The sequence below is a fragment of the Motacilla alba genome, chromosome 23 (genome assembly GCF_015832195.1).
Source record: "Motacilla alba alba isolate MOTALB_02 chromosome 23, Motacilla_alba_V1.0_pri, whole genome shotgun sequence".
In the NCBI taxonomy this organism is placed as follows: domain Eukaryota; kingdom Metazoa; phylum Chordata; class Aves; order Passeriformes; family Motacillidae; genus Motacilla; species Motacilla alba.
The window spans coordinates 109015-136288 of NC_052038.1; the positions used below are offsets into that span (position 1 = coordinate 109015).

General features: G+C 45.6%; 1 protein-coding gene and 1 long non-coding RNA gene across 31 annotated transcripts in view; one reads left to right on the top strand and one right to left on the bottom strand.

Annotated features, from left to right (window-relative positions):
- Positions 1–27260, bottom strand: LOC119711060. The gene is made up of 3 exons (XR_005259660.1): positions 23349–27260; positions 21349–21967; positions 1–954 (listed from the first exon to the last, which is right to left on the bottom strand). It is a non-coding gene; the product is annotated as an uncharacterized LOC119711060 (long non-coding RNA).
- Positions 21503–27274, top strand: part of EPB41 (erythrocyte membrane protein band 4.1) — a 110848-nt gene continuing 105076 nt past the window's right edge. For 7 of the 30 annotated variants that reach the window (XM_038160742.1, XM_038160743.1, XM_038160745.1 and 4 more), the window contains exon 1: positions 21579–21690. In XM_038160742.1, the coding sequence (XP_038016670.1) occupies positions 21628–21690 (63 nt within the window). In that variant the 5' untranslated portion in view covers positions 21579–21627. Of the gene's footprint in view, positions 21691–27274 lie in introns of all 30 variants that reach the window. The other 23 variants (XM_038160763.1, XM_038160765.1, XM_038160768.1 and 20 more) reach the window with 7 other exon arrangements.

Here is a 27274-nt window from a genome sequence, read left to right on the forward strand (position 1 = left end):
TTTGCACACTGCAGGGTATATAAAGTTTGAAAGGCTGATATAAGATTATCTGGGCAGAGAAAATGCAATAAATCCCTGAAATTCTCTGGATTTGATGGAGCACTACCCATTTTGGGGGCCAGTGGGGGAATGTTGTGCTCCAAAGAGGCCAGCTGAATGGACTACTTCAGTGAACAGAGAGACACTTGAATATTTTCTTGATTTCCAACAGTCTAGTTTATCAAGAGCTGCTTTCTTAGAGGTGGTTTGTCACTGAAAAAAAAACAAACAAACAGAAATCAGTCTAACATTTACATTGCTTCTTTGATTCCAACAAACATGGATCAGGGAATCAGGGTGGGAATCTTGAAAACTTTTCTCTAAAGTTTAAAGGGATAAAGCCTTGCTGTTTGAGCTCTTTGGCTGGAGGTTCCAGAAGTAAATTGTAGTTTCCTTATTTCTGCTTGCAAGGTTTCCATCAGGCTCTGGGAGAGGAATACAGTGATCTCGCTCTTGTCTTAGTGAATGCTGAAAAACTGAAGGGAGGGTAGAATTCCCCTCTTTTTTCAGGCTAAAAGCTCAACAAGTTTTCAGACGCTTGGGCTTTTCAACAAAGGTTTTGTGTGGGATTTTTGATTTTTAAATTTCAACCTGTTTTCTCCTATTTCAATGTTCTTTGTATTGAAGATATATTGAGATAATTTCAAATCCTCTGAAGTGGTTTTCCAGGAATTCTTTGGCTTTGATGGAAGAGAATTAGTGTCCATATCAAAGGCATCCAGAAAAATTAATAATTTGTTCTTTTGTGTGGCAGGGAGGTTAATGGGGCCACCAATGCTGAAGCTGGTTCAGAGTGAAGAACTTAGACCTCCCTGACTGGTTTTGATTGTTTGGAAGCCCCAAAGCTCCTGGGTTTTCCGTGGAGTGGTGTTGCTTTTAGAATTACACCTGCCTGCTCAGCACAGGGCTCTGAACCTGAGGAAACACAACAAAAACACCCACAAAAGCACTTAGTTTAATATTCCTGCCTCCCTTGTTGCCTGTTGCTGTACTGAAAAATTGTGCCCAACCCCATCTGATGGGATGAAGTTCAAGAGGGGAGCAGAGATGAAAGATCCATCCCAGATGGATTCAGTCATTTTAGTCATTTTAACCCCCCTGTTCTCCTATTTATAGTGAGTTACTGGTTCTTGGGCAAGATGGGATTTAATGGAAGTCTGGAGTGATTCAGTTCTTCAACAAAAGCATCCTTTCTCTGCAAAATTAGTTACTCATTTGTGCTGAATGAGGAATGAAAAACAGAATTTAAGGATCTAATTAACATTGGCTTCTCCTTTCAACAGATCAGTCTTTACACTCATAAACCTGGTGATAAAACTATTTTCAGTTACTTTCTACTCATCTGAAAATCTTCCAACCTCCACAGAATCTGAACTTCCAGGTTAAGAAACCAAGTATGTAAAAAGAAAAGCTAGAAATAATATTCTGCTACTTTTATATAAGGACAAATGTAAATTTTGTGTGCATTTGTATTCATTTTTAGCCTGGCAGTGATTACTGTATGTGCTAGAAGTACCTGTTAATGTTAAAGCTTGTTCACAAATCCTTTGTTCTGACATTACTTGAGTGGGCACAGTTTAAAAATATGTATTTTTTATCCTGATTTAGCATATTCCCATATAGGAATAGGTAACATACCATTATGACAATCTGTCTGGGTCTAAGTAAAACAATATTATCTTTACCACCAGACTGGCATAATTAAAGCAGTGGTGGAAAGCTATGAGTTCAATGTTATTACTTTGGACATAAACCAAGGAATACTACAATTTTTTTTAAAAAGTGTTTTTTCTCAGAAGTCAGGACTTGATTTGATTCAGAGTTCTTAATTGTGGAAAGCATTTTGACATTTACTAAAGGTGCCGTTTTTAGTCATAAAAATAACAAAATTAAAAATACAGAAGTGTATTTATAGGAAGAATCATGAAGATTCATAGGGTAACAATAGTTGCAGTGCTCCTGGCCTAGGAACACTCTATTGAACAGAGTGATTGAATGTCTGGCTTTTAAAAAGAGAGAGAGAGAGAGAGAGGAAAAAAACCCAGATGAATAATGAAAAACAAATCCTTTCTCTAGTGAAAAGCCAAACCTGTGTTTTGAAAATTAAATGCTTTTTTGGGTTAAGCAGTGAAAAAATGGACTTGATCTTTGCAACAGGTTGGATTTATTATTGGAACCAGTTGGCTGTGCCATAGAGGAGAGGAATTTTCTGGTAATGAGAGCAGGAACTGGGAGTACAAAGCAGTAGGGTCTGTTTCTGGTTTGGGCACTAACACACAAAGGAGCCTTGGGAAATGCTGCCTCTTTCGCACCTTGGCTTTCCCAGCCATAAAAGAGGGCTAAGATAAGAATCCCACTTCACAAAGTGTATGCACTAATTAAGGATCATCGCCACAGCACCTTGCTTCATTACTCCTGGAGGGGGGATTTTCAACAAGGACATGCTTTATCTGCTTTTAAAAAAATCCTGCACTAAACATTTACCAACCTGATTGCCCAGACTCCTAAATCCACATGTGACCATCTGATTTCCAGAGGTCTGTCTGCTGGTGAAAATAACATGATGGGGAGTGTTTTCTCCCTGGGCCATGAAAACAGAAGGATCACAGGATTCCCTCTCACTGGGATCCTGGCATTTGCCTTGGCCCATTCCACAGAATTTCCCCACTCCCAGCAGTTATGCATGACCCCTGCAGTCTCCACTGTGGCTCTCCAGATGCAGGTGGGGAATGGTCAGCCCAGGTCATTCATGCAATGGATGGGTCCCGATGCGTGCAGACAGGTTCTGCTGGAACAGCTCCCTCAGCAAAGGAGCAGAGTTAATCTGCATATCCTCACTGGAGACCCCAGTATCCCCGAGGCCTTGAATCCAACTTGGCTCATCACTCCCAGTCATTCAATTCCTAAGTCACCATGTACTAGTATTAAAACTGCTCAGCCACCCCTTCCTCCAGCTGATGCCATGGTCGGTGAGTGAAAGGAATGGCCTTGGACACCATACCCCCCTCCCTGGCTCAGAGGAAATGTGTGCTCACAAGACAGGAAATTCTCCTGAACCACAAAGACCTGGAACTCATCTCTCACCTTCCTGTGGGCCTTACCCAGTTCTCAGCCTGGGTCTTTACAGGTTATTAATAGCATTGGTTGCATTAACAGGTTTGTGGGTTTGTGTTTTTCTTCTCCTATCAACCCAGTTATTAAACTGAGATTTTCGGATTGTTTTTATTCAAGTATCAGAGACAGACCCAAGAATGTTGTGGTCCTGCAGGACAATAATTCTTTGTTGCTAATGAGCAGCCAAGTGGGATTTGTCTGTGTGGCAGGCTCTCAGTCAGCAGTGGACAGGCTCTCAAGTCTCCAGTGAAAAACAAATAGCTCCAAACTGGGGCAGGATTTGGTTTCATGAGTATTTCTTTATAGCAGCAGTGCATTTCCAGAACCCCAGTCACATTCTCCTTGTTACAGCTGATTTTTCCAGAGCCCAGCTATGTTCTTCTTGCTATGGCTGATTGTTCCAGAAGCCAGTCAAATTCTCCTTTCTGTTACTGATCCCTTCTGCATCACCACTGCTACCCTCTCTCATCTTGTTGTACCATTTGCGTGGCTATGTGATGGCCTAGCATTTGGAAGTATCTCAATTCCAAAAGAAAACCAGGATAAAATCCCCTTTGTTTTTGATTTTTCATCCTGTAAGGTTATTTTTATTTCAGGTCAGTTCCCTAATCCATATTTCAGCTGCAGAAAAGCAGTCGTGGAGACAGCAAGAAGGTGACAAGGAGAGGAAATATAGGAGTTTGTGTGACTGGAAGCTGAACCAGACCAAAATGAGCTCCCTTGTGCTCCTCTTTGAGACACAAGAACCTCAAAGTGAGTCTTGGCTGCAAGGCACATGTGTGTGGTTTGGTGTTTGTGTCAAAGGAGACAGTTTGTGTCTTTGGTGTTTGGTCACTGGGTAAAAGTGCTGGTGTTTGATGGGTAGAAAGCTCTGCCATGGCCAGCAATCTCCCAGGCTGACTCTGGGTTTGCAGGCAAAAAAAGGTGATGTAGGGATTGGAAAATACTAGGTTCCCTACATTTCAGGAGCGTGACTTTCTAAGTCCTGCAAGTTCAAAAATTAGTGTGTGACTTTTCATTCTTTAAATGGCACCTCTCTGTGTGCTAATTTAGGAAAGGAACCAGTCATTATCCAGGGTGGAATATCGGACGTATCTGATATTCCACCCTGGAATACCAGGGTAACGTTTTGGTGGCTACTGGGGACCTTAAAAAGGTGTTCTCATAAAACCTCTGCAGTACAAGGATTCAGACACAGGGAATAGAAATTCTGGTTTTAAAAGTTCTAAGCCCTTCCTGCAAACTAATGATTCCATCTTCTCCTGCTTCCTGCTGGAGTTGCTAGAGTTGCTGGTGCTTGGTGCCTGCAAGAAGGGATTTGGAGCTGGCCCACAGGTAAGCTGTTCTGCTGCCTTTGGAGAAAGGTGTTGTTTTGCCTAGCAAAGCAAAGGAAGGAGTGTTGAGAAACATCCATGCAGCCAAGTAATGCACAGGATGGGGAGCAGTCTGTCCTCCACGATGTCTGCACTGATCCTAACAAGGAGTTAAACTAGACGGAGTGAATAGATGGTGGGCTGGTTCTCTCTTGAAAAAGTTTTTTTTCACAGGAGGAAGGACTGAGAAGATTAAAAGTTCAACTTTGTTTATCCCAGATTTATTCTGGAGTGTAGTATGTATTGTAAACAACTTTCTTCATAGAAAATTATGTGGACGAAGCCCAGTCTGATTTATTTTGTCTGTTGCTCAGATTTAGCCTGAACTGGTATGAGTTCCTGGTTTTTCATAAATGTTAATGCTTTTAAAAACAAGCCAAACATGTAATTTCACTTACTGTGGGCTTTGTGTTTGTCATGCAGAACAACAGTCACAGCAGAGCACAAGATCTGAATGGCCACCCTGAAAACAAAGTGCTCTGGTTTCTAGTGCAGAGTCAGGTATTCCTGAAATATATGAACTAACTTGGGGCTGCTCTCTTGGTCTGGAACCCCCAGTTCTCTCGATAGGGTGCCTAGGCTGTGCTCTGGCTTTGCTCACCCTCCCTCTCTCTGTGTGGGGTCATAGCACTTGGGAAGGGGAGATCAGAGACATTTTTTCCTTGTGATCAGGCTGGATCCGTCTTTTTGTTGATTCCATAATGCCTGAGAGAGCGACTCTACCTCCCTCCTGGGACCAAACTCAACCCCTAACAAGGTTTCCTTTCCCCTGACATTGCTGCTGACCTTTGGTTCACTCTCAACGTCTGTGTCAACTTGACGGCCCTGGAGCCTGTCCTGGCCTGGCAGCCTTGATGCCGTAGTCACTAAAACTGACTGGGAAGTCACTGGAAATGAACTGGCAGCATCAAATCCACATCCTGGCATGTGATCCTGTGGGGTCAGATTTTGGATCCATCTGTTGGTTGCTTATCCCCAGTTAAGTGTTGATAGCAGTTAAGGTCCCACCCAATGTAACAAGGCTTAGAACTGTAAATATTCCTGGAATACATGTAACAGCAGCTAGCCCTCTCATATGGAGTGTGGGCAAAGCAGTGCTCCCTAATTATGGATTATTGCACAAATACTGCATGTGTTTGCTCAGTGAGTTGGAGACATTTGGATGTCAACTTCAGCACCTCAAGATATTAGGGTTTTATTCCCAATATTACTGCTTGGGAGGTGCCTCGACTTGCCTGGCCCTGCATCTGAACCAACAGCGGCAACTGAGGTGTCTTACCTCAGAGGCACTATTGGCTAGCTGCATGTTGCGGCAGGGCAGGAGAGGACAAGTCCAGGCATGCCAGAGCCTCTGGCAGAGGGTCCACTCCTCAGGTTCTCACTGACAGGGAGGCTTTAAGGCGATGCTGAAGGAAGGAGTCGGTTCTGAAGGAGGGTTTAGATCCAGGGATTTTATTCTGGGCCTTGTGGCCCCCTGAATCTAGCAACAGCTCCAACAGACCCCGACCGCGTGGTCTGCTCGCCCTTTTACCTGGGGGAGAGGGGGAGGGGATGGAGAGGAAACCCACCAACCAGGTACAGGGTGGGCAGGCCTCACGTGAAAGGGACACCTGGATGGGCCAATGGCCCCCAGGGGTGGAAGGCATCTTTTGAACTCTGCCAATCACTTCTGGAATGCCAGGACTGATAGACAGCACTCAGCAGTGGTCAGGGTGGGAGGAAAGGAGAGGTGATTGGCACCTGGGGAAGGACAGGGACAACTGAGGCAGGCTATGATGTCACACCGCAACATCAAGACATCCCTAAATCTCCAAAATAGGCTGTTGCAGCTAAACCTCTGAATTAGAAGAGTTTAGTTGTGGAGGTGAAAGGATCCCCTTTAAACTGGTGAGCAGATGAGATGGAAACAAGGTTCTTGAGTTTCCTTGAGACCCATGAAATGATCATTCTGAGTTTTTTTACAGAGCTACATTTTCTCCGTTGCTATTTAACTAATTTATTTGCTGGTAACTGCAGCAATGAAGACCAAAGAGCACCAGAGCAGCTTTGGAGCAGAATGAAAAAGACTCAGTGTTGTATGCTCTCCTTGATTTCTACCTCAGCCTTATCCTACACTCCCCTGTGGAAGGAGAGCTGGATCTTGTCACAGACTCTGAACAGGGCTGGCAGCCCAGTACACTATCCCTATCCCATCGTGCCCTAGAAGTGCCTCTGAGTGACAACAGTGATCCCACGGTTCAGGACAGAACAGGTCCTGTGTGATTGGTATTACACATCCACTCCTTGAGCAGATCCTTGTTCTGGGGCTTTTCTAACATCCTGCAACATCTTTGAATTCAGGTCTTTGCTCTCTTTAAGAGAGAGGTCCACGTGGAATCTCCAGAGCTTGTTCAACTCTGAGCACATCACCTTGGCTCTGTCTGAAACCAATATCTGGGAGTTTTGGGACACAACTGGACAGCAGGAACTCAGTTGGCTGCATGGAAAAAAAACCTTTATCCATGTACTGCATCAGGCCTTGTGCGGCCAGCAAATCCATCTGTGGAAGGGGATGTGGCATCCCTCTAATATGCCACGGGCAAGTGGTTCCTGCCAGGAGCAAGATGCTGGGTTTGCCAGGCTTCCGGACAGCCACCCTGGTGTCCCCCAGCCCGAACGGTGGCTGAAATCTCTTGTCTGAGCTCAGCGCTACTTTTAGCAGCTGGGAGAAGGGCCGAGGAGCTGGCTGAACACAGCAGCCTGTGTGGGATGGAAGGGCCTTGCCACCTGGCTCAGGAGAGTGTGGGGGGTTTGGAGGGGAACTTTTCTGGCAAGCAATGAACTTGTTCAAATAAACAAGAGGCTAAAACCAGGTTGTCCTCAGTCCCCTTTAGAAATGCTGCAGCAAATGTTGTCAGTGACTGTAGGTCCTTGTTGGGAATCCCATGGATAATCACTGACAGCAGGGAAACACATGGCAGTACATAGCAGCTCGGAGAGGGGCCTCTGTTCTCTGAAATCACTGGAATATCTGTCCTGTCTGTGCTGATAGAATAATGGCAGATGGAGCAGAACTGCCCCATGCTTCTGGCTTGGCCGTGCTCAGGCTCTGTGGCCCCCAACAAGTTCCTCCTTTGCACTGTAGATCCTTCTATGTGTGGTGAGATCAGGGATAGACAGCTGCTTCTCTGGGGATTCTTGGCCAGGCTTTTAAACTTTGCGAGCTGCAACTGGAAGGGACTGTGTTCAGCATAGGTACATGTTCAACATTGGTCTAATTATTTACATCCTCAAAGATGAGCAGGGGCTTACCAAAAGCTCAGCTTGTTACAAGACAATTTTTTTTTTCCACCAGTGAAAATGAGAAATGCTGCAAAGAGATAAAGAGGCTGGATATGATCAAGGTGACACTGGATCAGGCTTGGCCTCTGTCACATTTAATGCTTTTCTCTCATTTTGCTGCATTGTGAGATCAGCTTTTTTGGCTCTGGGTCGTGGAGAAATTAACTTTATCCCATCTGAAAGCAGGACATTGTTACAAGGTGACTCGTGTCCAGGCAGTGATGGCTGTGGGAGATGGCTGGGGCTAGGAAGGGCCGGACTGAAGAACTGAGTGTGGCTCCAGTGTGTGAAAGGAGCAGGGAATTTGAGATTCAAGGAGTGAAAGGAGGAGTCAGGTCAGGCTGTGCTGTGTTAGGTGCTCCCTTCCTGCTCCTTTCTGCACATCGCTATCAAGTCTCATGGCATGTAGCTATGAAATAAATACTTGTTTCCTTGGATTCATGGACTTCCTTCCTTTCAGAGAAATCAAAGTGAGGCAGAAGGTGGGAATAACTGTCAGAGTCTTGAATTTAAGGGCATGGTGTTGTTTTCTCCCTCTGTGAATATGGAAATCTCTTTCAGATCTGTCCATATCCAGGCTGCCAATTGCTTGTCCCATGGAAAGACTGAACCTGCTAAGCAAAGCCTAAACCTACAAAAATCCTGGGATGTAATTCTCAGCAGGAATATGGAAAGCAACCATATCATTCCTGTTACACCTAACTCTACAGACCAGTCTGTGAAGTGACAAGATTTTCTAGCCATGCTCTGAAATCTGCTTTTATCATTGAGGGGCATCCCAGGGACATAGCAAAGCATTTTTTACGAAGCTGTGAATTTGTGTATGCATGGAAATTTCCTATGAATGGGGCATCTGGAAGGAGGGAATGAATCTTGGACTCATGTTGAAAGGTGCTCATGTGAAAATATACAGACCCACACATGGGCTCCACAAACACAAAAAGCTAGATTCAGCTCTTTCTCAAACCAGACTTTTCTCTTCTTCTTATTTTATTCCTTCTTGAGGCTCTTTCAGCATCTCTTGTTGGAATTTACAATCTGTCTATTCTCATCATGGCTTCTGGCTTGGTGCAACTCACATCCCTCCTGATGAAGGAGTAGCAGATTGTTCCCATCTGATACCATTCCTACTAATCCCAAGAAGGTACTATTGAGTTAAAAACTCATGTAGTTAACATGTCAGGAAACACCAAAAAGAAAATATGTAAGGCCAAGGAGAAGTGACAGGACTGTTTAATGTGATTGAAAATCAAGCTAGGTATATTCAGTGGAAATTATCTCATGGAAGTGACTGTACCTGATTCACTGTAGCATAGTTATTTTATCTTTTGAGTCTTCTCATTCCTGAAAATGACCATTTCATATTTTTGGGAAAACCTGGAGGGTCCCTTTATTTGGATGTGCGGGTCACAGCAATCCATCATTCAGAGCTATGGTGTTAGTGCAGCAGAAACTGCACCTGGAGGAGTGGAATGTCAAATAGCTGCAGCTTTTCTGCAGGGAAAGAAAATATGTCCTCTCATGCACTAAAAAACTTCCTAAAAAAACCTGTGATACTGTAAAACTTGCCAGGAGATCTCCAAATAGATATTTATTTGTTTATATGAAATGAGTTTTCCTTTGGGCCATAAGATTTGAAATCCCTAGATCTCAAAGAAGGCAAGGGAAACATAGGGAAGTGGTTCTGCAGGAAATCTTCTCTGTCTTGTTTTGTAGGTTTGTATTGATAAGACCCGAATGACTTAAGTGGTTCCAAGAGGCTGGAGATCAGGGAAAGGTTCTTCCCCCAGAAGGTGCTGGGGCACTGCCCAGGCTCCCCAGGGAACGGTCACAGCCCTGAGGCTGCCAGAGCTCCAGTAGCCTTTGGACTACCCTCTCAGGCACAGGGTGGGATTGTTGGATGTCTGTGCAGAGGCAGGTGTTGGACTCAATGATCCCTGGGGGTCCCTTCCAAGTTGGAACATTCTTTGATTCTTTGAAACACTGCAGCACTTATGTCAGAACCCAGGACATTCTTCTGACTGTTCAGGATGGCCCAAGCCCCTGGCAGGGGGCTCTGGGACCCTGGCATGCAGCCAAAGACATGTGGGGTTTTGATCTTAGCCCATGGAACAAATTACCAACTTTGTATGAAGAATTAAAGGTCACAAAAGTTTAGGTAGCATAGTAGTAGTAATTACAGGGGGGAAAGAGAATGTTGGTATTTTGAACATAGAGGTTTAAGGTTCCAAGATGGAGGAATTGAGGCATGCCCTGTCCTTCTTCTTTCTTCTTCCTAACGTCCATTTTCTGAGTGATGTTAGCATTCTTAGATTGGTTTAGAGTAGAAAGTCACCGTCTAACATAGGTGATAGGTATTGGAACATAACTGTAAATATTGAGTACGTAGTTTAAAGTATAAAAGACAACACCAGCCCTGTGGGAGAAGTGTGTGCCTCTGGCTGACCTGGTGAACAGATCTGCGGCAGGCCAGAGAATGAATGTAAGAGATAAGAATTAATAAACAACCTTGAGAACTACAGCCGGAGACTTCTGACTCCTTCTTCAAGAGCTGGTTTGGGAAAAAGAGACTTTTAACACATCTCAGGGTCATCCTGACCAGAGGAGATTCCGAGACACTTAAACCTTTTAGAAACCCCCCACATGGACCTTCCCTAAACTCTTTCCATAAAAGACTGCACTAGAAACAGTTCATCCTCATTCTCTCTCTGCACAAATTTCCTTCTCAATAAAGAGGAATGGAAACTTTCTTATCTTGCCTTGGCTAGGAAACACCACAAATCAGTCACTTAAAGGAAGTAATTCTTTCTTAACCCTTACCAAAAGCAAGATTGGCCTACAAAGTCTAGAATACAGTTTTTTTTTTTCTTTGTTTTTTTTTTTTTCTTTTTTTTTTTCCTTTGGATTCCCTGCTGTCTTGGTAATCCCAGGAACTGGTAAGAAAACTCTGACATGGGCTATCTGGGAGCAGAGTTATCACTTCAGTACAAACTGTGTTTTGAAATCTCTTGGCTCTGGTTTTTCTCTGAAGGTTATAAATACTGTTCCCAGCACAAATATTCTCTATGTCTGAGAGCTAATGAGCCCAACAGCTGCACTAGGGCTGTCCACCAGGAAACACTAAGGCATGTGAAAAGATTTAACATGCCCATACACTCTGATATAAGAGACTTAATGTATGTCTAAAATGCAGGGGTTTTCCCTCATCTAATTTATACCTTCAAATGAAACAGTCCTTTAATGATCCTCTTTGACACCTGTAATTGTCAGGACAAGACAGCACAGACCATCATCTCTGGGACACTGGTGCTAATCCAGCTGTTTTCAATAAAATGAGCTATGTTTACAGAAGGAAGGGACCATAAAGTGTCAAAAACCTCTCTCTGAAGAAAGTATGTATTTCTGTAAGGTTCTATCTGAAATGTACCACAAGCAGACAAGTATTCACTGATACACTCTGACTCTCTGAGCAGCTTCAAGTCCAAAGCACCAGTAAATCCACTTTAACTGGCCAGCTTAACCAGGTTTATGACTACTTTGCACTACCAGAAAAAGGAAAGGTGTCCTGGCTCCTGCTGACACATCTGATCTAAAATATCCAAGAATTTATAAACAGGATCTAGGAACTATTCGAAGAATCAAGTAACTTTGTCCATAAATTTGGATCAACACCAGTATCTATAATTCACTTCAGAAGTGACATAAACAGGAGATTTAACTGTGTGTTAAACCTAAGTTAGTCAGGATAAGTGTGCAAGTGATCTCACAGTTCATGGAATCATAGAATGCCTTGAGTTGGATGGATCCAGCTCCTGGCTCTGCACAGGACAACTGCAAAAACAACACCATGTGCCTGAGAGCATTGGCCAAATACTTTTCAATTGTGAGAACCTGAGTGAGTGTGCAAAGATAAACATTCTGCATGGAAATCTGCTTCTCAGCCTTCGTCTGAGAGGATCACAAGGCCTTTCCTGCAAGACTTTTCCCCATCAGTGCACATCAGACCCCTAACTCCCACCAGGGTTACAAATGGCCCGCTGAAACTGAAGTAAAATGCAGTTGCACCTCACTGTATACAACAGCAAAAACTCTTATGTTATCAGGTGGATCCCAAAGCCACACCTGATCCTGGTTTAGAAAAACCCCTCTGACTCTGCCTGCCCTTCTGGAACCCCTGAGAACAACAGCAGTTATATTAAAGGACATCCTGACTCCTTAAATTCCTGATCTGGGGCTATGGGAACCATTCTTTTTACCTGACTCATGTTGACTTAAACCCAAGTGACTTTTAGTTCAGGCAAAGTCAAGCCCAAGTTGTGAACAGGATCTTTCCATTCATATTCCCAGTAAGGCTGCTTCTTCTTGAAGAGAAGAACAAATAAACTGTGTAAGCTGAACACAGTAAATAATTTTTTCTCTTGTTTTGGGCTAAAAACTTCCCAGTTGCTTAAGTGAAAATTGCTGTGACTTAGAGAAATGTGTTCCAAGGCCCTTCTATTGTTTGTCTATCATTAATCACTGGGAGAGCCTTTCCCTAAGAAATGCTGTTGGCCAGTTTGCTTTTAGTAGCTCCAGGCTAGATGCTGTCTGGTTCCTCTTCTTGCATCTGGCATGAGTCTGGTGAACGAAGTGGAGTGACTTGGAATTCATAGTTGTGTGAAAGAGAGCAGAGGCAAGCATCTGAAGCATACCCAGATCTTTAGCATCTGGAGGACATAATTTGTTACCACATTTCTCCTCATGGAGAAAAGCAAGGCACAGCTTTTCCCAGGAATATAGCTGGGACTCACGTTCTCTGAACATCAGAGAAAGAAAAACACAGTTCTTATCACTTGCTGTGCCTGTGTTGTGCCAAAGTAGAATGGAATGTGGAGACTGTTTACCCAAAGTGAGGATGTTTTCTTCCCTTGGCCTATCAGGGCCAAGAGTTGTCTGTGTCCAGATTGTCTGCTGGCAATCTTGGGGCAGTCAGCGAGAGTCATGGATGAGTGCAGTTGAGCTTGTGAGTGCATGGCAGATTCAACTGTAGATTTATAGAATAAAGTACTTCATCAGCCTTCTGAAGATGGAGTCAGATGCCGCGTCATTTTTCTCTCCCCTCATTGAGGGGGGCGCCTTGTTTTTGCAATAATCATTTACTAAAACACTCAAACCTCCATTAATAACTGCTCTGATGTCCTGGTCATGACATTCTTTCTAGCAGGGAGACTGTGCAAGGGTGGGAAAAGAACAAAAGCAATGGGGGATAAAAGAAGCAATGAGCAATGTGGATTTCATATGCTCATGGAAATGGACAGCATACACTCTTCATGTTGGGTTTTCCCTGCTACTGGCTTTTGGGATTCAGTGGAATTACTCCTGATTTACACCCATTTGAGTGGAACAGGTTCACTCCCCTTTTCTTCAGCAAAACAAACATTTGTTACTTGGAAAGAAAAGCACAGGATTCTTAAAATTTGATCCAGACTGAGCATAAATTCTCAGTAATGCAAGAATTTGTGTTTCTTTAGTTTGTAAACAAAGAAGGAGCCCTTGGAGGGAGCGTGTGGATTAATGTCACAGGAATGGCAGAGGGACAGTTCCTGTTGTGGTGTAACTGAGGATTCCTCCTGCCACAGGCACAGCAGCTCCATGTGCATCTCATGAGAACATAGAAGAGCAGGATGGTCTAACATGAGAGAGCTGAGCTTTGTGAATGCTGACAGCAGCTTCTCTGCTGCTCAGGGCCCTCAGGCAGAGCAGGACCTTGATCAAAACAAGCCCAGCTGCCTGAAGGAATCGAGATCCAGTGCTGAGCTGGAGGTAGCTGGGGGTCTGCAGAGCAGACATATGCTAAGAATTATTTCCAAAATCACCCTGAGTGCCAAAAGGGAATCAAGGTCAGATATTCAACTGGTGTAAACTGGTGTGGCCCTCCTGGGTCCTACATCTGACCTATGCTTTTTAGCTCTGTTCAGATCTCAGGTTCCTGTAGCGCCCATGAAGAAACTCCAGATTTCCTGATAATGGATGATTTTTTTTCTTCTCTTCCTCCTGAAACACATCAGCACTGTTTTGAAATGGTGATTTAGCCCCTGGAGAGCCACAGAGAGCCCTGCCTCTGGATAACACAGAGCAGCTTCCCTCTGGGAAGGGAGAGGAACTGTGTGCGCGCATCATCATCCACACTGCTCACAGTCTATTGAACTCAGCATGAGCTCTAGGCCCAGCCACAATCCAGGGTATTTCTGGAGTGAATGGCTTCCTGTAAAGGATGTGGAAGGATAATGAAACCACTGTAGAGCCCCAACCCTCCTTCACATCCTCTCACCTTTCATACAGACATTTTTTATGATTATTTCATTTATCTGGGACTGGAATAGCAGGGACAGATCCTGGCTGCCTCTCCATTCTGCAAGGAAAGGGCAGGAGAAAGGTCTTCACCTCCTCCCATGCTCTGGGGAAAGCCCAAATTCTGCCAGGAGAATACCAGTTTTTCCACTACAGCTAAAACAGTAGCTGCACTGTCCAGGCAGAATGTTTCAGGGGACACATACAGAGCCCTACCAGAGCCCTAGCAATTAATTAATGCCAGAGCCATGAACATTTCTGTGGGTTCTGAGGGTGCTGAGTGCCAAGTGACCAACAGCTGCCCTGGCAGGAAAAGCCTTTTTGCCTAATGTCCTTGAAACAGAGCCCAGCCCTGCAATTTTCATTTCCCCATCCCATTTTGTGAGGTTAGGCCACCTTGGGCTCAATTTTGTAAAAATCTGAAAATCCCCAAAACTTCCTTTTTTACCAAAGCATCTTGACCTTGCAGACTTGTCTATCTCTGCCAGGCAGGTCATCAACTTCCAGTCTAATACACCAGAGAGAACATTGTGAAATGACTGTGCATGGAGAGGCATCGGAGTAAAGGTGATTTGAGACTATTCGCTTGGCCGAGAAATGGAATGAACTACAGCTTTTCTTTAAACTGACTCATGGCCATATTGCAGGGATCAGGTTGGAAAAAACCCAAGTGACTTTTATTCATCCAAAGTCTGCCTTCAAACCCATCTCATGCACCTCTGTTGCCAGATGACATCATGTGTCTGAGGGGGAAACAATTTAAAATATAGAGATGCAAACTATTGGTTCAAATAACTTCCTTGAAACAGAAAAAATAACAGACTGAGGTTTTGGAAAACTGATTTGAAAATATCAGTTATTTCATATCTGAAGTCAAATGGCCCAAACTGCAAAAGTTTGAGCAGTGTGTCACTGATTGCTTTATAGTGATTGGGAATTTAATAGACAGTGTGGCAAAAGCTGTACTGAAAACAGAGGTTCTGAACTTGAAGTGTTTTAAGCAGTTTTGTAACAGTAACACTGTTGTACATAAATGGTATGAAAAAAATGCAGCATTTGTAATAACTTTCCACTACAACTAATAAAACTGTCACCTCTAAATATGTATAGGGGTTTCTACCACCACACAACTTTCTGGGAAAGTGAGCCGGGGAATTGTGTAGGAAAGAGTCCCCTCTGGAGGAGAGTCAAACTCAGCTTGTGTGAGTTTGATCTGTCTGAAGGCAATGATGGTTCCAACCACAGATGATTTCGTTATCAATGTGTGTTAAATCCCATCATTCCTATAACAAGGCTCTTTATGGAGCTTGGAACTAGTCTTTTCTTAATCATTTGTGATGTGAAATTTCAAAAAAAAAAAAAAAAAACAGCCTCATAGATGTCTGTCTGTAACCACAACAAAAATAATTAAGAACAGGCCAGTGAAAGTCTCACACTTAATATTTCCCAAATAATTTTTAAGGTTTAGTAACTCAGCTTGTGCAGTCCTTTGGAGGAAGATGCTGCTCTTTATTCAGCAGGTTTGCAGCTGATTTTGGAGGTGTCTGTCTTACATTCCATAGTTAACAATCCCTTCAGCTTCAATCCCAATCAACTTCAGGAGAAGTCCCTGCCACTCCAAAGGTGCCAGCTCTTTGTTTCAGGGGGGCTGGAAGCTAATCAAGGATTCCTGTGCTGTGATTCCTGTGTACAGGAAAGGCTGGCAGAGCAGTAGCTGGCTGAGCTGGGGACCCCAATGACCTGCTCGTCTCTCCTGGTCTCTGAAATCTACCCCTCTTCTCTATCCTCAGGGCTGGGTTGGGCTTCAGGAGGACCAGATGACCCAAGGGTCCTTCCAACTTATATTATTCGCTAATTCCGTGTAATGAGCTGGAATAATTCCAAAACCTGAATGGGAAAGGTGTGGGCAGGTGCCTGTTGGAATCTCAAACCCCTAATGAAAGCTACACAGATCCTGGGAGGCCACCCACCCCTCCAGGTCCTCCCAGCCTGCCAGAGCTCAGGGACTTGTTGCTGCCTGTTGAGGCTCCTGAGATGTGTAGCTGGTGTGAATTACAGAACTATGTCAGAGCTGTTTTGACTGAGTCCTGAATTTAAAGGCTAAGTTCTTAGGTGATGCTAGAGGTCTTTGGAGGGATGGGATCCAGAAGAGAATTTCCCCTTGCACCTTTTTGGATAGAACTGTGTAGACACAGGCACTAGAGGAGGCTCCTGGTCCTTGTGGCAAAGCTGCAGCTTCTTCAGGAGATCCCACTGTCCATAAAGTGGGATGAGAAAAAGCAGCATTTGTTTGCAGAACCAGTAATGTTATTTCATAGCCCATAACTGGAGAGAGATCCCTTTGTCCTCTCTTTTTTCCAAGAAATGTTACCTCCAGCACATCCAGCTGTGCCTCGCCTGAGCAGGTGTTGAGGACCAAACCCCCCAAGACACAGAGTGGTCACAGACACCAGAGCTGTGCTCCAGAGGAGTCCTGTGGCACTGACAGCCTCCTTAAATGATCCTGTCCAAGTCCACCTTAAACATGCTTTCCCTCCCCGCAGTTTTCCTTCGGGATAATTAAGCGTTCAGTAAGTTAAGAAGTGGAAAAACCTGAGGAAGCATCTGTTTCACAGGTGGGTGCAGCTGTTTCCTCCCAGGGCTTGTTCTCCTGCAGTTCTGTGCAAGTCCGTGCCTTGGCACAAATGCTCCTGGCCATGATGGTGACTCACACTTCTATCTAAATGTGCAAATTTTGCAGTTGTTAAGGGTCTCGGGGGATCACTTGCTGTCATACTGCAGTGTTGTTGCATGGATGTCCTTGGAAATGCTGAGTTTCTCACTGTTCATCTGTTCTGAAACAAGGATCCCATGTTTTGATAAATAGGGTTTGGTGTCTTTCCCCTGGGTGCTCTGGGCTGTAACTCTGGTACTGCAGAACTGAGGTTTGCATCCTGCCAAGATGAGGCTTCAGAGTGGCATTTATTTTTTTCCTAGAAGAGAACATGTGCTTTTGCTGGCCAGCTCTGTCAGAGCACCATCTCTTTCTGAACTTAGGATGTTAGGATTGTTTATATATATACGTATATATATATATATGAGGACATCAGCAGCCACCTCACCCATCCCAAGTGTCACATCCCTTGATGTTCAAAGTCACAATAAATCCTCAAATACAATAGTTCCTCCCAGAACTAATATAATTGTGGATTTCACAAGTCAACTCTGCAACCATGGACAAAACTTTACCCCTGCCTGACATCCCTTATGCTATGGTCACAGCAGTGTGGTCTAGGGGCTGTGTATCTGGCAAGCTAGGCAGAGGGAATGCCAGCTCTGCTGGAGCCAGCAGGTGTTTCCCTGCAGTCAGCATTTCATCGCAGGGCTGTGCTGGAGGGAGGAGGGGGTTGCTTTCCTGCCCTTTCCATCCACAGGGAAGGGAAACCATTGCATCCACGTTGGAGTTAGACAAAGTGAGGCATTGAGCCTTTGCTGATCTCTGGTGCTGCATTTCTGTGACACTTTCTTTTGATAATTTACAGCCACTACTGTAGTGCCACAGCTGATGCACTTGGACAACAGAGCCAGCGATCTCAGAAGGTTGTTAAGGAGCCCCAGCCACAGCTCTTCTTCACTTATTAAAGGGAGCCTAGAGAGATCAGGCTAAATGGAGAGGCCTTAATTAATTTTCTATCAATCAGACAGCATGAATCTGACCCTACATATCCTTCTAGACACACTGAATTAGTGCTAACTTGAACTCAAACTTAGGTCTGGAAGAGCCCTTCTCAGCTGTTAATTCTCTGAGAACCATGCTGAGCCCCAAAAATATCCAGGGCTGTTTAACTGTCTTGCCCCAAGACACACAGACCAGCAGAAGTCCTTCCCAGCCTTGCAGCAAACACAGACCCTTGAGAGACATTGGTGGGTTTTATTCTGTTACAAGTAATAAACCACAGATGGTGAAAACACCAGTGGCACTTGAGTCCTGTAGCCCTGTACCAGCAGGACAGAAGTGAAAGGGCCTAGCCCAACTCAAAAATTGCATTGTATCCTCAGACTGGAGCAAAAAGCAGGGAAAGAACTCCTCCATGGCCCTGGATCTGGCACTTGTGACCAGCCTGAGTGTGGGAGCAGGATGCATCAAGCAGGCAGCAGTGGTTGGGTACTGACCAAGTAAATGGAACCCCTGTGTTTCCGACCATTCAGTAGGTCGCATCTCACCATCTCTGCTGGGCTTAGTTCGAGTTTGGTGTCCCCAGGTTAAAAGAGTTTTATATCATCAGGTCGAAGGAGTCCCAAATGGGAATGAGGGCCTGTCATCCACTCCAGAGGTAACTTTTGCCAGAACTGACTAGCTACGAGAACACAAACCTGCTGCAAGGCTCCAGAGGCCACCAGCGTATTCTGGGGGTGATCAAGCAGCTTTAGGACAGGAGACAGTTCTGAAGTCACTGAGGACTGGGTGAGCACAATTCTCTGTACCATGCTGCTTGTAGCAGCTATTATTTTGGCTTCTGTGGGCAGAGGGACATGGGGAGAGATCCTGCTGAGACAAAAAACTGTGTGTATGCTTGCCTTCATTTTATTCTTTGGCCTGACATGATTTTTAGCAACTATTTAAATATCTGCTTTTCATAGAACTATAAATCCAGAGAAGCTGCTGGTTGGGCATGGTGACTGAACCCAGAAGAATGCAACAAGGTGTATTAAACACCCACTAATCTTTCCTTGGGGGAGATTTTAAGCAGGGTTGACATCTTTATCCCTTCACTTGAGGCAGCTCAGGCTAAAGGAAGAAATAAAAATTGGTGTTAACTTGGGTGTTTCCTGCCTTTGATCATTCCGAGTCATTCAACCATCATGTTCTTCTTTTACCTCTTGGCATGTCCAGTGGGGTTAGCAGCTCAGTTCTAGCACGAGGGGCAGTTTTGGTTGTCCCAGTGCCCTATGAAAATCTTGCACAATGGGTGTAGTGAGCTCCCAAAATCAAGGGATCTCCAGCTGATACTTCTTCACATCCTGCTCCTATAATCCAAGAGGTATCTTGAAGGATGAACAGGACTGGACTTGGTACATTTTACTGCCCTGGGAAGGTAGAAGCATTCAGGTGGATAATGATGATGAGAAACTCGGAAAGGATGATTTATAATCAAATTATTCTTTACTTTTGCTGTAAAAACTTAACTTTACTTTTGTTGAAAACCTAATCAGCCGTCCTAATGCTGGCTTACTGCTGAATATTCCCCACGGAACTCCTGACAAGTGAGTGATCTTGGGATTTTGGCTGAACAGTTCATCTGAGGTCACACAGCAGGTTTATGTTAAAGCAGAATTTGGAAGATCACAGTTTGAGGTGCAGCTGCCGCTTCTTATAGAATCAGAGAGTGATGGAATGGTTTGGGTTCAAAGGGAACTTTAAGTTCATCCAGTCCCGCTCCCTGCCATGGGCAGGGACACCTTCCACTAACCCAGTGTGCTCCTAGCCCCATCCAACCTGGTCTTGGAAACTTCAGGGACAGAGCAACCATAGCTTCTCTAGGCAACCTGTGCCAGGGCCTCACCAGCCTCACAGTGAAGGATTTTTTCCTAGTACCTAATCTAAACCTGTCCTCTTACAGCTTAAAGCCATTCCTCCTTATCCTGTCAATGCACAAAGGGGGATGTCTTATTTTAGCAGAAGGAGGAATGGATTGAGTAACACATTACACACTGTCCTTTTAAAAAGCCACAAATACACCATCTTCCCATCTTCAGGGGCCCTGGAGGGGTCAGAATTCAGCTGGGGTTTACGTTCTTGCCATGTGAGAAAATGAGACCAGAAGTGTGCAGCACTTTATCCCTGTCCTGTTTACAAGCAGCAGGAGAATGTCCTGGGAAATGTGAGCAGCTAATTTTAGGTGACAACATAGTTCAGGCCCTCCAAAAGGAAAAGGAATGTATCTCCAGCCAGACTGCCTGGAGCTCCAAAGTGCCTGAGGGCAGTGGATGTTTGTGGCATCTCCAGAACCTGAAATCTTTTGTGTGCAGACATAATCATCTGGTGTGCCACAAGCAGAGGTGGCTGTCATGGACGTGATTGTGAAATCCCCCATCTCATGGAAGAGGTGCATCTGGGGTGGTTTGCACTGTGCTAGTGCTCTCCAGCCCCAAACCCAAGGGAATTTCCAAATGCTAATTAATTAAGAATCAGACTTTTCTGTTTCCAGTAGTGGACACACAGGGAGTGCGGAGGCTGATCTGGTGTTGCACGGGAACCTGAAAGGACCTGGATGAATTGCACGACTTGATTCCCAGCTAAACTGCCCTACCTTGGAGGCAGGAAGGAAAGAGGTTGAATTTAAATAACCCACTACACACTCCCTGTGGTTTTTTCCATCTTCTGTCTTGTTTCCCAGCACTCAGCTGGGATGGGGATATGCTGGGGCTGCATTGCACAGTGCCTGGGCTCCCGGCCCGGCTTTGTATTGGCCCAAAGAAGGTACCATCCCTTGCACCACTTCTCCCCGGGAAAGCTTCCTGACCCTAAGGAACGGCTCCATCTCTCTTAAGTCACTCCATATGTCCAATACCCAACTGCTCTGTCCCACTCTGGCCAGCCAGGACTAAGAGTGCCCTCTGCTGCACTCCTCCTTCCGTGGCAGTGCTCTGCTTGCTCTTCGGGAATAAACAAAATGACTCTTTAACACAAAAAACAACTCTTTCATGTTCTAAAGGTCTGCCTCGCTGGCTGTGCACAAGCCTGGTGCTGTATTTCAGCAGCAAACAGAAAGGATCATGACCCAAAATAAAGATGTGTGTGATCCTGCATCCATCCCAAAGCACTTTGGGGAACCTCTGCCCTTTATGAAAAACTTTCATCCGGGAGCTTTTCAGTGCCTTGTAAAATATGCAGCTCCTCACGCAGGAGTTCTAATCATGAAACTTTCATTCCCCGGAGCTGACAGGTGATGGACAGCCAGACGTGTACCTGACAGCACAGAACTACCCATCCCTCCCTCCTGCTCAGACTCTGAACACCACAGATCTCTGTTTGATCACTCCTCAGCTCTTGCAGCTGAAAAGGAACGGTTGTAGGTAGGGAAAGGGGGCCTGTGTCAGGAAAGCTGTGCCAAGCTTCATAATCGGAGGTACGAAGAGGAAAAAAAATAAAAACAATAATCCTGCTTTTACTGGGGTTTGATTTACCCACCTGGAAAGTAACCAAGCTGCAGGCTGCGGTGGCAGCCCCGTAACCTCCGGAGCCGCAGGAACCCGCTCGTGTTCCCTGGAATTTGGACATTTTTTGTTGCACCCTTTTGGGCTCGGTTCCAGCCTGTCACTCAGCGCGGGGCCCGCCCCTTCCAGAGGATATTTAAAGAGAAGCTCATGTCCAACTTGCTCCAGAGAGACGGGAAATTCCGAAGGAGAGGGAGGGAGGGAGGGAGGGAGTAGCCAGCAGCCTGGATCCTTGCCCTTCGCAGTACTCGGGATGCCTGGCAACTTGGGGACAGTGACCTGGACCCTGTTCCTACTCCTCCTTGCCCCTGGCTTGGTACGTACGGCCCTGCAGCAGCTCTGCCTGGGCACTGCAGCTTGTTGCTTCGATGCATGCGAGGGCTTTGGGTGAGAGACTCTTCCCGGCTGCCACCTGCTCCTGAGTTTCCGAGGGAAGCTGGGCTGGGAGCAGAGTGGTGCAAACGTCCTGGGTAAGTTAACCTCGCTGAGGGCTGCCCCGTGTAACGTGTGTCATCCACGGGTCTCAGAGCTCCTGGCACATGGGAATGGGTTTTGTTTCCTCCTACTCCTGGAAGACAGAAATTGGTCCTGGTCTAGAAGCAGGAGAAGAGAGCAGAGAGAGGGGAAGTCAGTGAGTTTGTCATAACAGTGTCATATCCCAGCTCCTTACCATCACCATACTTCCCCAGCTGTCACTGAATCCACCCATGTGCTCCCAAAAGCAGTGATCCCAAGGGGAAAATTGAACTGCATCATCTCCAGAGCAGGATTTGTGCCTGTTTTCCTGTTAATACAAGTTCTTGAGAGAGAAGCTGATTCCTCTTAGGACATTTGAGTGCTGTTCTCATGTCAGCAGCATCAGGAACGTCACTGCCATCATTAAATTGCTGTAAGTGCTTTTTGGCTCAGTGAAACTGGTTTCACAGAGCCCCTTCCAGGGCTTGTTGTGGTGAGAGAGGCAATCAGTTCCTGGTTGGGGAGATCTCTTGGATTGCTCCTAGCAGTACTTAGTGTGTGCCAGCCCATTTCCTGCCAAGAACGTGAACTGGGCTGCAGTCTAAGGGAAACGGCTGCAATTTAGGGTGGGCATCTTGATTCTTGCTCTGGCTCAGCTGTGGCAGCACCACGTAGCTCATATAAACAATAACAAGTAATCCCACCACTTTGACTCTTGGTTACCACTCTGAGACAGGTGATTTTCCCTAAACCTCAATGTCAAATGCTCAGAAATGTGAGTTTTGACTTTCTTTGAGCATTAGGTTGGATTCAGTGACTTTTGATGTCTTTCAACATTAATGATTCTGTGATGCTTTGTTGGATTAAGGCAGAAAATGAGAGCTGTTACTCCTGAATCTCTCTCCTGTGTTGTTCAGAGGTGGGAGTAGCTCTGGGATTACTGTGAGTTGTGTTTCAGCTCATCCTGGGCAGGTGTCTGTATGCCCATGCTCTGTCTGTGAAGGGGGTGCCTGGTTCTTGTCTCTCCAAAGCAGCTGTTATACAATGAGCTGCAGCAGCTGTAGGAAGGCATCTTTAGAGCCTGAGATGGAGAGAGAGCAGGGGTTATCCACAGTCATTTGGAGTTTGAAGGATGAATAGCTGTGTTTTGGCTGCTTAGTCTTGGAGCACTAAAAGAACCAGCTGAGTGTTTATTATATCACCTCTACCTTGCAGCATTAACCCCTGGCTCCTAAAGCTCTTTGCAAACACCCAGCTCAGCTCAAAATTCACCTTTTCCTGCTCTCTGAGTGCAGTCATGAGCCCAAACACATTTTAAAACATCCTCTTTGGTTTGGCTCCCTTAGCTGGTTCCCTGGGCTCCTGTGGACATTGTTCAGGAATGAGAAATCCAGACAGTGCCAAGGACCTGCTGCAGTGGTGGGAGTCAATGTTGCAGCACTCATGCCTTTCAGAGGGTGCAGGGGAAGAGGTTTTATGTAAATATGAAGCAGGAAGAACATTCTCAGTTTTTCTTACCTGCAGGTAACTGGGTTTGGTTCTGGCAGTTGGGAGGGAGATTGTTCTGGCTTGTCAGCTGAGCAGACAGCTCTGGGGAGTCAGAGGTGGTGAACAGGATCGAGTGGAGCAGAGGAATCCTCTGGTCTGGGTGTTGGCACTTCTGACGTGGCTTGGCCATCACTCAGGGGTCCTGGAGGTCCCACAGCTTCACGCACAGTGTTTGTGATGGATGCAAGAGCTGTCAGAAAAGCCAGGAGCAAGGAGAGCCAACATTCCAGGCTTTAGAACCTTCTTAAATCCATGGCCTTGATCTCTGGTTCTGTTCTGCTGCTCTCAGAGTTCACAGAAATGCTCTGCAAACCTCAACAAAAGCCAGGTCAAGATTGTCATGAACTTGAAGTCAGGAGCGTGCCCAGTGAAGGCAGAAGTGAGTTTTGGGGCAACCCTTTCTGCAGAGGCGTGGATGTGACAGCCAGGTCAGAGAGTGAGAAAACTAGATAAGCTTTCCCAGAATGGGCTTGTGAGACTTTAGGGAGTTGAAGATAAACAATGATAGCTTATTATTATAAACAACCTGCAGGTGGTGTTTTCCTACTCTCTGTTTCCCTGTTTTTCTCAAAGATTGGCTAATTAACAGAACACCTTTCTTATAAACAAGCAGGTCAAATGTATTGATTATTGACCAATCTGATCTATCTGTATCGGAACAGTGTATAAAAAGAGAGAATTCAAAGTAAAGTGAGGTGCTGTGCAAACCAGCCTTCTGGTGAGTCTGTGTTGTTTCTTACTTGACAGTGGCACAGATGGAAGAAAATTAAATATTCTCTGAGTTGAATCTCTCTGGACCCAGGTCAGTGGCAGGTTATGTGGAAATGTTGGGCTCTGTGTTACCTTTGGGTCTGCAACAAAACCCTGAATTCAAATCCTGGCAGTTCTTGGGAACAGTTTGTGGAGTTCTTTGGGGCAGTTTTAGGGTAGTTCTTTGGGCAGAAGAATGAGAAGCAGCCCTTGGAAAGAATGCAGGGTAAAGGGTGCTCCATGCAAAACCAATATAATCCACTATTCAGCCTCCCTGAAATAAAATTCAGTAATGGAGGGCTCAAGGAAATTGGTTGAACATTGACTTTTTCCCACTTAAGAGCCTCCCTGGCAAGGCAGTTTTTCAGTGCTCTGGCTGTTGGATGTATGTGAGCCAAATCCCATTCCCGCTCATTCCCTCCTCTTCCAGGCCTTGGAAAGCAGCAGGAATTATAAATAGCTTGGGCTGACTTTGCTCAGCAATAAAACCAGCAAACAGGAGCCCCACCACCTCCTGGGTAACGGAGGGAGACACATCTGAGCCCACTGGTGGGAGCATCTGGGAGTATTTCAAGGGTCTTGAAAATCATGATAAATTGGACTTTTGAGCTGATGGCTGGAGAAGCTGAGGTACAGCATGGGTGGGTGCAGGGTCACCAGCTGGTCTGTGATACAACAGAGATCTGAATCCAGATGTTCTCCTGCTGAAAAGCAGCTGTGATACAATGAGGAAGGGAAGCTGCTGTGAAGAGAAGGTAAAACCAGGTGGGCTGGTTGATGTGGGTGAGTTATTAACGAAATAACTAGTGCCAGCAATGAATAATGAGGATGGGAAAGAAAAAACACAGAATTGTAGAATCATGGAATAGTTTGGGTTGGAAGGGATCTTGAAGATCATCCAGTTCTATCCCCTTGTCATGGGCAGGGACACCTTCCACTAGACCAGGTTGCTCCAAGCCCTGTCCAACCTGGCCTTGGACATTTCCAGGGGTGAGACAACTCAGCTGGGTTTAAAGTTTGGGTTTATCCCCAAAGAGCTGGGTTTGGTTTGCATTTCAGCAGGAGAACTATTTTGGGAGTGTTTCTTTCTGTGGCCTATGGCTGACACAGCATTGGAAAATGCTTGTTATAATTATTTTTTCTTAAGTGCATGGATTACATCTTAATATAGATCCCATGTTAGGAATGCTTCGTTATTGTGTGATCTCACACACCCACTCCAACTTATCTTGGACTGAATAACATGTTCCTTGGCAGCCCCAGCAGCTGGAGCTGGAAAAAAAGTAGGGAAGATTTCTGTATTTTTAGTTCTTTTAATGCATTTCAGCAGTTGGGAATTGATTCCTGGGACATGCCAGGTTCTGGTGAGTGGCTCCAGGACAGTCAGCTGGGAATAGCTGGGCTGCAGGCTGGACAGGCTTGTTTCCAAAATACTTAGTGCTAGGAGTTATCCAGGAGAATTATGCTGATTCCTGCTGAGCAGGGAGACTCTGGAAAGATTCCCCCCTTGGGACCACCAGAGGGAATGGCTGGAGCTCTTTCAGGAATGGTTTAGATGGATATTAGAAGAAGGTTCTTCACCTGGAGGGTGCTGGGCACTGCCCAGGCTCCCCAGGGAATGGGCATGGCCCCAAGGCTGCCAGAGCTCCAGGAGCCTTTGGACAACACTCTTAGGCACAGTGTGGGATTGTTGAGGTGTCTATGCAAGGACAGGGATGGTACTCCATGATCCTTGTGGGTCTCTCCCGACTTGAGATATTCCATGACTTTGAGGGAATATTTAGCCCAATCCCAGTCCCACGGTGCTGTGTTGGTGACACAGCTGTACAAAGAAGGTTGCACATTCTGACCCCATATGAACTAAAGTCAGAGCAACAGTAAAAACAGCTGGAAAAGTTTTCCTACTCTGATTGGTGACAGACACAATATTCAAGGAAGTTATTTCACAAGTGAGGGCTGGATGGGATCTGACAAGTGCAAACAGAGCCATAACAAGAGATATTTTTTGACCTGTTCCAGGTGTGTCTCCCCCTCCCTGCTGCCCTCAAGGCTATTACCAGCTCAGCTGCTGCTCTCCTGGGGTGACAGAGCTGTGAGGGGTCTGCCTCATTGTATGCTTCCCTCTCCATCCTGCTCATAGCAGTGCAGGATCCCAGAGTGTTTTGGTGGCATCATCCATGTGCCAGGGTTGTGTCAGCCCTGGGCGGGAGTTGAGCTGTGTCCAGAATAGTGGAGTGGTGCATGGAGTGGGGCAAGGGGGAATTTGGATGGTAGGGGGAATTTGGATGGGCAGGATCTGAACAGTAAACCAGGCCGGAGCTGGCACTGATGTTTCTGAGGAGGTTTCAGAGGATCTCTAGAGACCACAAGTTCTGCACTGTTCACAGTCAGGGTGTTACATTTTGCCCAAATGTGGGCACAGCCAGAGCTGAGCTGGTGCTCCTGCTCTGAGCTGATGCAGGACAGGGATGGTACACACTCAGTGACTGGCATGCTGGACCCATCTGGGTTTTCCAGAGCAGGTAATCCTACTTCAGCTGTAGCCTGGTCTCTGGTGTCTGAAGTGTCATGAAGCCAAGGGTGGCTGTCCAGTGAAGTGCTGCCAAAGGGGGGCATCTGTGCACTCACAAGGTGCAAAGGAAAGTTGGTTATGCTGCTTTCCTTGGAAAATGGAAAGGAGAGGGCATATGTAATAAGGAAGAAAGCATGAGATGCAGGGGACAAAATGAAACTTGCAAGATTCTGGGTTGGTTTTCAGCATCCCCACAGTACCACTGCCTGGCTTTGGGCAAGTCCTGTTGCTGTGCACATTGCTTTTTCAGCTTCCACTGGGTCTGATGCTGATGCAGAGGCTTTGATGGTTGTCCTGTGTAAAAGCTGTAATTCCTTGCTGTTAATGATTACTACTTTATTGCAAGAGGCATTTTTTTTTCTTCTTTTTTTTTTTTTAATTTTTTTTTCCTTGAGCTCCAGATGAAATAGGGATGAGGAAAACATGAGTCCTGTGAGTATTTGGGAGCTGCATACACCCCTCTGCAGCAGGGCTGTTCCCCCTCTCTTCTGGGGTATCTGTGCTTTCAGCAGAGCCATGTTTTTCCTCTCCCTGTCCAGCTGCCTTGCAATAGACTCATTCTCTCCATGGCTTC